The sequence below is a fragment of the Myotis yumanensis genome, unplaced genomic scaffold (assembly GCF_028538775.1).
Source record: "Myotis yumanensis isolate MYYU_CA2020_CCGP unplaced genomic scaffold, mMyoYum1.0.hap1 SCAF_14, whole genome shotgun sequence".
Taxonomy (NCBI): Eukaryota; Metazoa; Chordata; class Mammalia; order Chiroptera; family Vespertilionidae; genus Myotis; species Myotis yumanensis.
In genome coordinates, this window is record NW_027223765.1 from 54,310,788 (window position 1) to 54,321,610 (window position 10,823).

At 54.3% G+C, this 10,823-nt stretch overlaps 1 protein-coding gene across 1 annotated transcript in view; it reads right to left on the bottom strand.

Annotated features, from left to right (window-relative positions):
* The window catches only part of EOGT (EGF domain specific O-linked N-acetylglucosamine transferase), a 54,466-nt gene extending 44,888 nt beyond the window's left edge, over positions 1–9,578 (bottom strand). Inside the window, exons 1-4 of the mRNA XM_070390978.1 lie at positions 9,544–9,578; positions 4,077–4,306; positions 2,554–2,654; positions 1,240–1,348 (exon numbers count right to left, since the gene is read on the bottom strand). Of these exons, the coding sequence (XP_070247079.1) occupies positions 1,240–1,348; positions 2,554–2,654; positions 4,077–4,292 (426 nt within the window). The 5' untranslated portion in view covers positions 4,293–4,306; positions 9,544–9,578. The remainder of the gene's footprint in view (positions 1–1,239; positions 1,349–2,553; positions 2,655–4,076; positions 4,307–9,543) is intronic.
* Between the last annotated feature and the right edge of the window lie 1,245 nt (positions 9,579–10,823).

Genomic DNA, 10,823 nt, shown 5'->3' on the forward strand with positions numbered 1-10,823 from the left:
CATGCCCAGGTGGTGGGCTTGATCCCCAGTAGGGGACAGGCAGGAGGCAGCCAATCAGTGATTCTCATCAACATTTCTCCCTCTCCTTTCCTTCTGAAATCAATAAAAATCTATATTTTTTTAAAAGTTTAAAAAGCAGGAGAAATTGAAAAACAGCCCATTGGGTGCCTGTCCAGGATCAGGATTTGAACCCTGCAGTGGGGGCCCTGTCCTTCTTCTGACTGATAGTGGCTGCCTCTGGCAAAGGTGCGTTTACCAGCTGAGTGCATGTGGCGAGGGTGACACAGACCTGCGTTCTAATTCTAGGCGCACAGTCCCCGTAGCGGCTGTTGGTCTCACCGAAGCTGCTTACTGTCGCTGAGGACCCGGGGCCTTTCTGCCCGCCTTCTGCTGTGCTTGCGAGAACCCAACCAGCTCACATATACAGAACAGCTGTTTACACGCTGTGAAGTCCTAAGCAAATATGAGCAGCATGGTGAGTGTATCCTCTGTCCCAAAGTACTTTCAAGCAAATGTGTAAAGATGCATTTTATCAATTTATCTTCTTTAGCACATGCTTAAGGGAAATGCTAATCCTAGTGATATTTTAACTGCCTCACACTATGGCCACCTGATGTATGTGTGAAGCTGGGACACGGTTTCCAAAGGACATGGAACAACTTGTTTTCAGAAGTTAAAAAAGAGTCTAAGCCAATAAACACGCAGGAGCGAGGAGTCCTTTCTCAAGGCCGTCCACCTTGTTTCCACATCATGATCTAAACACAGGAGCATATTAAATAAACTGCCCGCTGACCACCAGCCCACCGCTGACCGCCAGCCCACCGCTGGCCACCAGCCCACTGCCAGCCCACCGCGGACCACCAGCCCACCGCCAGCCCATCGCCAGCCCACCGCGGACCGCCAGGCACCACTGACCGCCAGCTCATCGCTGACCGCCAGCCCATCGCCAGCCCACCACGGACCGCCAGCCCACCGCTGACCGCCAGCCCACCGCAGACCGCCAGCCAACCACTGACCGCCAGCCTACCGCCAGCCCACCGCTGGCCACCAGCCCACCGCGGACCACCAGCCCACCGCCAGCCCATCGCCAGCCCACCGCGGACCGGCAGCCCACCACCAGCCCACTGCTGACCACCAGCCCACCGCCAGCCCACCGCTGACCACCGCTGACCGCCAGCCCACCGCTGACCACCAGCCCACCGCCAGCCCACCGCTGACCACCGCTGACCGCCAGCCCACCGTCTGCTCGGGCCGGCAGAGCTCCCGCAGCTCCCGCCGCCTTGCGCCTGCGTAGCCGAAGTCCGCTTGCTCCCAGAACGTGTCCCGGGCTGATTCCAGGGTATCCGTCCTATTTGCAAACAAAGACTTTCGTCACTTTTTTTTCTTTTTCTTTTTTCTGAGACTTGAGTCTTCATTCGAAAGGTTAAATTGCTGTAAGTTTTTCATTAATGTTTTTAAGTAAACTATCATAATTTTCTTAAAACGATCCCTTGCTACATGAATAAGTTACCAAAATACATTATTTACAGACATACTTATAATACAAATGCACACATAAATGTGTTAAATTAGGGTCATCTGGAACTAAAGAGAATGGACTGCTAATTACTGTATTTTACTTACTCCATTAACCTGGCATGCATTTTTATGTATTTTATTTTCCCATCGCCATTTATCCCCTCTATGCCTCTTCCACCTCCACCCACACTCCTCCCCGCCACCGTGAATGTATTGATTATAGTAACTGTGGTGGGGACTCCAGATGTTAAAATGTTTAGCTTTAGACATAGTTACTAGGCTTGGTCATCAATGCATGTAAAGGCTACTGTTCTGGGGACTGGAATGTATGACCTGCGCTGACCCGAGGAGACCAGCCAGCAATCCGACCCCGTGGGCCAGGAGCACTGCGAGTGGCCAAGACGAGTCTGACCCACTGTGCTCCCAGGAGGGAACGCCCACCGCCCGGCGCAGATACCCATCCGCAGGTGAGAGGATGCTGGGAAATCACGGACGCAGCTTTGACCTGGCTAACCTTTCCCGCGGAATTCCGAACCTCTTACCTCCTTGCTCCTGAATTCCAAACCCTTTACCTACACTTTTCTTCTCCTTATAAAAGGGTTGGCTTGAGATGACAGGTAAGACAGTCTTTTTGGGGTACACAACCCGCAGTCTTCTCAGATCGCAGGCCATCTGAATAAAGCGCCCGTAAAGACTCAATCCCTGACTCGACTTATTAGTTCTGGTGGTGACCAGCCCCACAAACACCGACTTTTGCAGTTTAAATTACACTTACCTTTCCCTCCAGAATCACGAGGAAAACTTCAGTTTATCTTCCTAGTGTCTGCCGGGGGCAATATTTCCTGTGATCTATACCGTTTCTCTTCCTGACAGAGGAAATGACAGCTATTCCTGGGGGTAGTCAAGTTGAATCCATGACCATGTGAGCAAACTGATGTCTAAAGGAGTTACTATCTAAAACCAGAGAGCCTCGCGGGAACGGGGCATCAGCATCCCCAGCCGTGAAGGTCGGCTTAAAGGGGAGACATTACTTACCATCCCATGTCCACGTAGGTGCAGACAGGGTAGCTGAACCGGAACTCGGGTCTGCAGGATTCCTCATAGCCCCAGCAGTACTTCAGGTTTTCTAAGTGTTTCTAGAACACAAATCATGTGTGTTGGGTCTGATCGAATAATTGAATCCATACCCCCTTCCCTGGGAGACTGACTGTTAGGCCACTTCACAACCCACATTCCCTTTCACTTAAACCACCTTCCACTTGCTAAGACCATTCTCCTTCCCCTCTGGACCTTTCCAGGATCCATATCTGCCCAGAGAGTTCTCCGACCAGAAAAAGCCCACCTAGAATCCTTTAAAACCTCAGACTCCCAGTTCCTGGTGCTGGCACCATTTGGAGGCTTAGCCCATCTGGTTTTCAGGATGACTAATAAATCATAATTCTTTACCCCTTTTGGCCTCGTGCGTTCCTCCTTCGGTGACCCTAACAATGTGCATGTAGATGAGGCTCCCTTCTCCTGACATTTAGAGAGGACTCTTAGATTTTTCCATGAAGAAACAAAGCATTATAGGACTTTCACTTTTATATGTTACGATACATACTCAGCAATAAAAATTACAAGAGTAAATTCTAAGACTAGGAGTCTTCAGGTTCTTAACAACAATTATCTTTAATTACCAGCCCCTCCCCCTGTCTGTCCCCTGACCAAAAGCCTAGGCTTTACCTGGACAACCAGAGACCATTTGCATTGAAACTTCTGGAAGCAGCTTCCTGAAACAGCCTTCCTTTCTCAGAGAGCAAACTGATTTTAAAATCAGACCCTAAAAGTCACCTAAAATGGAATTTGTCACCAAAAGAATCAGCTAAATTAAAAGGATCAGCAACTTTACTCATGCACCCAGATCAGCAGATCCCACAGACATGGAAAGCTATGCAGCCCGTGGGCCACAGCAGCTGCTGGTGGCCAGAGAGCCCCGCAGGCTCTTACCGGTTCCCAGGCCTCCTGTCAGCGGGCTCCCTGCCAGCACCGTGGGAAAGGAAGTGTTCCACAGGCCCAGCTTTGATCTCAGGGCCTCACAAGCTGCCTTAACGGGCTCCAATTTGAGGCCTTTCCAACAGCTCTACACCAGAAGGACAGCCTCAGTATCAGCCTTAATTATGTGGAGACAGGGCCAGAGGTGTTATTATCGAAATGAAGTGCTAAGGGACAGACCCTCAGTGCAGCTGAAGGAGGGAGAGGTGTAGGTGTCAAATTCTTTAGTTATTTTTAACTAGATACTCTTTTGTGTATAAAATCTAATTTGATTCACTTATGGAGTATACAAATAGAATTGGTTTCCTATTTACTTTAGTACTAGTGATTTAGATTTTAAATCTCACTGCTGTGAGTGGGACAGAGTTTTAAACAAAGTTTGGTCATTAGAAGCCTTATATGAAATACAATGATCAACTCACCTTACAACCAAAAGATAAAATGCTACCTTCAAGTTCAAGTTATAAAGCAGAATTAGTAAGCTAGTCTAAACTGCATGCTTTTAATAAACAAGAGAAGTAACCTACCTTATAAGGACAGTGTGGGTCTTTCTTACAGACGCTGGCAACATGCCCATTATTGTGCAAAAAGAAGGGGATGTGCTCCTCCGGCAGGCGGATGCTGGCATAGTCAAACCCAGGCCCGCCCTGGGCGCCCTCGGCCCCCACCTGGGGCGAAGCTTCCTGGGGGCGACTCAGTGGGAGGTCATGAAGCAACATTCCAAAGACAAGCAGCATTATCATCGCAGCCTCCAAACCTAGAGATCAAATTGCAAACACGTTCCTCAAGACATATCCTTCAACAATCTAAGGGGGCCAGCGCTAAGCATAATTACAATGAACTTTGCTACATCAGGGCATAACGTTCCTTTAGTCCATAAATACAGCATTTACTGTTATGTGCCAAGCACTGTGTTAGGAGCTGTTACACTAAAACTTTTTAATCTCCATGGCTGCAAATCTTTTTACTTTTTAAAAAATTTATCTTTATTGTTGAAAGTATTACAGATGTCCCCTTTTTTACAAGTCTTTTTAAAAGTAAGGTTTTATTGAGCCAAAGATGCTAGCCAAAATGAAGATGGGTCTTGCCCCCAGCAGCATGGCAAGAAGATAAAGCATGTCTGTCATCCTGGAGTTTTGCAGGCATCGTTATACATCCAGCCAAGGCAGGGAAAGAAGGAAGTGGTCGGGAAGAATTTACAGGAGCTACAGGCAAAGCGGTGGGGGCGACGACGCCCCTGCAAGAGACAGCAGCGTCTGCAGGAGAACGCCAGCTCCCATGGGCTGGCTGGGAGAAGCAGGGCTCCCTGGGATTAGATGGTGGCTGGCTAAAATAATCTGCAGAATATCCACCTGGAAATTAATCCGAAATCCCAGCAGGTAAAACAAGAATGTGACCACTTTTTTGCTAGCAGGCCCCTAGCCATTCTCAGACTCACAGCTCTGTCTCTTTCTCTCGCTCTCCAGTTGCTGTAATTTAATTGAGAACATTTCAGAATATTTTTTTTCTTATCAGAGCTATGAATACAGGGGAGAACAAAGCAAGAAAACCCCTGCTATCCTAGTGCAAGAGACATAAAATAAACACACAACTTCAGAAGATGACAAGGGCTGTGACTCAAGTAACCCAGGGGCCGGTGACCTTTTCTGCAAAGGGCCAATTCTACTTCGCATTTGCAGGCTGTGCAGTTTCTGTGACAACTACCCCACGGTGCCTTTGTCAGGGAAGCAGCTGAAGGAAGGGGTATGGCTGTTCTAATAGAACTTTATTTACAAAAATGGGAGGAAGTCCTTAATATGAACCAGTTTGCTGCTGCCTGAAATAAAAGTAATATGACAGACAACATAGTATAATGTAGTTAAGAATTTGGACTTTAAAACTGTACCATCTAGGTTTGAATCCAGATGCAGATTCCTAAGCTGTATGACCTTAGCAAGTTATTTAACTTTTCTGTACCTCAGCTTTTCCATCTGTAAAATGGAAATTATAATAAGCCTTCCTCATAGGGCTATGCACTAAATATTGGTAAAGTGTTTAGATGTATCTGGTGTGTTAAATGTTGTATGTTTATTAAATAAATGTTTAGCCCGGCTGGCGTGGCTCAGTGGTTGAGTCTCAACCTATGAACCATAATTCAATGCTCAGTCAGAGCACATACCTAGGGTTGGGGGCTCAACCCCCAATCCCTGATCCCCAGTGTGGGGCATGCAGGAGGCAGCCAATCAATGATTCTCGCTCATCATTGATGTTTCTCTTTCTCTCTGAAATCAATAAAAAGATATTTTAAAAGTAATAAAACAAATGTTTAAAGCCATGTTGGATGGGGTGCAGGGTGCTCAATGACATCTGAGCTGAGACCTGAATGAGGAGGAGCAGGGACACATGCCAGAGAGACAGAGGAAAAGAAGTGCCATGGCTCGGAGCCAGCGTGTCTGCTGAGTGAGGTAATAATACAACCGGCATGAGCAAGTACACCATGCGCCAGGGTCTCGGTACCGAGGTGCAGCAACAAGCACGCAGTCAGGAACTGACTCCCTGCCCTTGTGAAGCTAACATGCTCGTGCGTGTATGACAATCTATGGTGGTAGTAAGAGCTGAGACTTGGAAAACTCCAGGAGTGAAATCCAGGCAGTCTGCCTCAGAGACAGACCCTGAGGCTCTCCCTGTCCTGCTTTAGAATTGTGAAGAGATAATGGTTACAGACCTCAGTGCCTTTCTAAGTCTCTCCATCTAAATGTCTTGGACCAGATTTCCCTACATATCATCTATCTATAATAATAAAAGCATAATATGCTAATTAGACCAGACAGCCGAACTACCTTCTGGACGACCTTCCAGATGACCACACTATGATACCCACTGGCGCCAGGCCAGCCAAGGCAGGCGCAATGTGATTGGTTGGGGGCCCAGCCATCGCCCCATGATTGCCCAGGCCACAGGCCAGCGGAGCAATCGATCAATCGGAGGGCTCCATGATCGCCCCAGAGGGAGACCAGGCGTGTGCTCTCACAGCGGGAGCGCCACTCAGCTGACAGACCCCTCCATGGCCCACCAGCCCGGCAGCAGCCATTCACTCCCTCAGTGGTCCTACAGTTCCATTCTCTGGAGAACGGGCCAGGCGCTGATGAACCAGCGCTGCTGGCACAATCCTGACAGTGCTGCCAGCCTCCTGGAAGTCGGCCTCAGGCACCACGCTGCTTCCCCTCCCTAGATGCTCCACAAGGAAGAAACTATAAAAGCGGCTGCCAGGTGGCTCCCGACAACCAGTGCGAATGTCAGCGGGACGGATCGGATCCCGGGCCGGTAAGGGCATCCCTCGGCCTGCCCGGAGGGCCAATCGTGTCCCAGCGCCCCCTACCCCCTGGGGACCCCACCCATGCACAAATTCGTGCACTGGGCCTCTAGTAGACAATAATCAGTATCATAGACAATAATCTTTCCGGTTCACTTTAGTGGTATCTTTTCTCAATTTAAAAAAAGTGCTCTTTCCACAAGGTGATCAAGCTGTATACACCTTAGCTGCTCCCAGCTAGATCTGCTGTACCAGGGCACACTGGGAAACTCAACTTTCAAAATCAGTGTTCGTTCACTGTGGGCGATAAATAGGGGGCTTTCAGAAGCAGACTGCTGTGCCCCATTAGCCCCAACTTCCAAGGCCAGCAGGTCACCTCTGGACAGGGGGGACACCAAGGAGAGTGGTAAACTCCGATTTTCTTTTGGGTGGAGCTAGAGTATACTGTTATCTGTTGTAAGGGTGATCTGAATTAATCTTTTTGGTTAGGACTTTTATCAAACAGGGAGTTGATTACAATTTTATAAAATTTAAAAGTATAAATTCACCCTGGCCAGTGTGCAGTGTGGCTCAGTTAGTTAGGCATGCCCTGTGCACCCAAAGGTTGTGGGTTCGATTCTACATCAGGGTACATGCCCAGGTTGCAGGCTTGATCCCCAGTAGGGGGCATGCAGGAGGCAGCTGATAAGTGTTTCACTCTCATATTGATGTTTCTCTTTCTCCCTCTCCCTTCCTCTCTCTCTAAAAATCAATTTAAAAATCTTTGTAAGCCCTAACCCGTTTGGCTCAGTGGACAGAGCGTAAGCCTGCGGACTCAAGGGTCTCAGGTTCGATTCTGGTCAAGGGCATGTACCTTGGTTGCGGACACATCCCCAGTAGGGAGTGTGCAGGAGGCAGCTGATCGATGTTTCTCTCTCATCGATGTCTCTAACTCTCTATCCCTCTCCCTTCCTCTCTGTAAAAAGTCAATAAAATATATTAAAAAATAAAAATCTTTGTAAAAAGTACATATTAATAGTAACAGTATCACCCGACCCACGTGGCTCAGTGGTTGAGCATTGACCTATGAACCAGGAGGTCATGATTCAATTCCCAGTCAGAGCATTTGCCCAGGTTGAGGGCTTGATCCCCAGTGTGGGGTGTGCAGAAGGCAGCCCATCAATGGTTCTCTCTCACTATTGTTTTTTTTTCTCTCTCTCTCTCTCCCTTCTTCTCTGAAATCAATAAAAATGTATTTTTAAAAAACTGTAATAGTATCTTATAATGAAAATATTTACCACTTTAATCCTCAAAACCCCCCTGCAGCTGTTATAATGTTTCAGATATACAAAGCTGTCAGAAATGAAACACATTACCTTAAAAAGATGCAGAAGTAGTTTTTACTACCCGGGTGATATTTTGAGTCAATGGAAATAATAAGAGAAAAAACAATTGATGAGATAACCTGTAAGCAAAGAGTCTGGCACTTAGTGAGCGAAGGCCTAACTAAATAAAAGGCCTGGTTGCTGGTGCTCTCTCTTTGCCTTAATGAAATCACACTCATAGTTACAGGTACCAACCTCGAGCTGAGCAGGAAGGAGATGCCCGCTGTATGCAGGCAGCAACGGGTACAGGCGGATAAGCATTCCTAGCAGCAAACAACTTGCCGGCTCTCAGCCTGGTAACCCACTCACTGAGTCACACTAGGACTGGACTTGAGCCTCCCTGTGCAAGAGACCGGACATCCATTCCTTTGACTCATCCTCCCCAGAAATAAGGTCATTGTTGTGACCAAGTCCTCCTGCCCTTTGGTTATCCACGTGTATTGTCCTGGACCGAGCTCTAGCCATAACTAAACCCACGGATCACAGATCAGAAGCCTGGCTTTTGCAGAGGGCACGCACCCACTTGCATAAGCTAGAGGCAGGTGGCTGCTGGTGCAGAAGGCACACCCCAGGGCCCGGGGGGAGGACTTTGGGTGTGGAGTCCTCCCGCAAGGCCCCCGGGGAGGGGTGGGGGCCCTTCCCGGGCAGATGGAAGCTTTAGCAGCTGAGCTACTTTTTCCTTCAGCACAAAGCGGCCGGCTCCCTCCACTCCTGCAGCCCGAGTGGATTTCCAAAGCCTAAGAGGAGGCAAGAGAAAACGGAAAAGCCTAGGAGACGATGAGAGAGGAAACACCGCGGCGGACGGGGCGCAGTGGGTGGGCGGGGGCGATGCTCCCAGCAGACGGGGAAGCGTGCAGGATGCAGTGGACCAACGGGCAGCTACACGCATCTGCACAGTGACCCCCGAGCGCTCGCCCCGCGGTGCCCGAAGCCTGGCGGCGGCAGATGGCCGGGGAGCGGCCTGGCTGCCCGACGGAGAGGCCGCCAGCTCGGCTGGAACGTCAACGGGGACCAGCGCGGAGGAGTCGGCGCGAGCGCCCTTAGCGGCCGCCCTGCCGCGCTCGGCTCCACACCCGGGCCCCGCGGGGCTGCCCCGGGGACTCCGAGATCCTGGGCCGCCCGCACCTGCCCCGCACGCCGCCCCCGCCGGCAGGTCCCCCGCGCGCCCGAGGGCCACGCGGCGCCGCCCGCGCCCAGAAGGGGCCAAGCGCCCGGGGCCGGGAGCCGCGCCGGGAGACCAGGCGCTGGGACCGGGGGCGCGCAGCCCGGCCGCCGCGGGAAGGGAAGGAAGGAAGGGGAGGGGGAGGAAGGCGCCGCGGGTCCCGGGGCGAGTCCCACCTGAGCCGGGGAGTCGGGGCTCAGCCGGAGGAGAGGCCGCTGCTCAGGAGGAGGGAGTCAGCGCTCGCTACTGCGGCTCAGCGGAAACCGCGCCGCCCGGGCCAGGGGGCGCCAGGGAGCCCCGCTCCGCCAGCCCACGCGGGCACGGAGGCGGGGCGGGGAGGCGGGGCGGGGAGGCGGGGGGAGGCGGAGAGGCGGGGCGGGGAGGCGGGACGGGGAGGAGACGGGGCGGGGAGGCGGGGGGGCGGGGAGGCGGGGCGGGGAGGTGGAGAGGCAGGGCGGGGAGGCGGGACGGGGAGGCGGGGGGAGGCGGAGAGGCGGGGCGGGGAGGCGGGACGGGGAGGCGGGGCGGGGAGGCGGGACGGGGAGGAGACGGGGCGGGGAGGCGGGGGGGCGGGGAGGCGGGGCGGGGAGGTGGAGAGGCAGGGCGGGGAGGCGGGACGGGGAGGCGGGGGGAGGCGGAGAGGCGGGGCGGGGAGGCGGGACGGGGAGGCGGGGGGAGGCGGAGAGGCGGGGCGGGGAGGCGGGACGGGGAGGAGACGGGGCGGGGAGGTGAGGGGGCGGGGAGGCGGGGCGGGGAGGTGGAGAGGCAGGGCGGGGAGGTGAGGGGGCGGGGAGGCGGGGCGGAGAGGTGGGGGGCGGGGAGGCGGGGCGGAGAGGCGGGGGGCGGGGAGGCAGGGGGAGGCGGGGCGGAGAGGCGGGGCGGAGAGGTGGGGGGCGGGGAGGCGGGGCGGAGAGGCGGGGGGCGGGGAGGCAGGGGGAGGCGGGGCGGAGAGGCGGGGCGGAGAGGCGGGGGGCGGGGAGGCGGGGCGGGGAGGCGGGGCGGAGAGGCGGGGGGCGGGGAGGCGGGGCGGGGAGGCGGGGCGGGGAGGCGGGGGGAGGCGGGGGACGGGGAGGCGGGGGGCGGGGAGGCGGGGGGGCGGGGAGGCGGGGAGGCGGGGGGCGGGGAGGCGGGGAGGCGGGGGGCGGGGAGGCGGAGAGGCGGAGAGGCGGGGAGGCGGGGCGAAGAGGCGGGGGGCGGGGAGGCAGGGGGAGGCGGGGCGGAGAGGCGGGGGGCGGGGAGGCGGGGGGCGGGGAGGCGGGGGGAGGCGGGGAGGCGGGGCGGAGAGGCGGGGGGCGGGGAGGCGGGGCGGGGAGGCGGGGAGGCGAGGGGGCGGGGAGGCGGGGAGGCGGGGGGCGGGGAGGCGGGGCGAGGGCCCGAGAGGCGGGGCGCTGCCGGCGGGGTCGGGGTGCGGGCTCCGCAGAGCTGGGAGAGCGCGGGACTCCGGGACGAGCAGTGG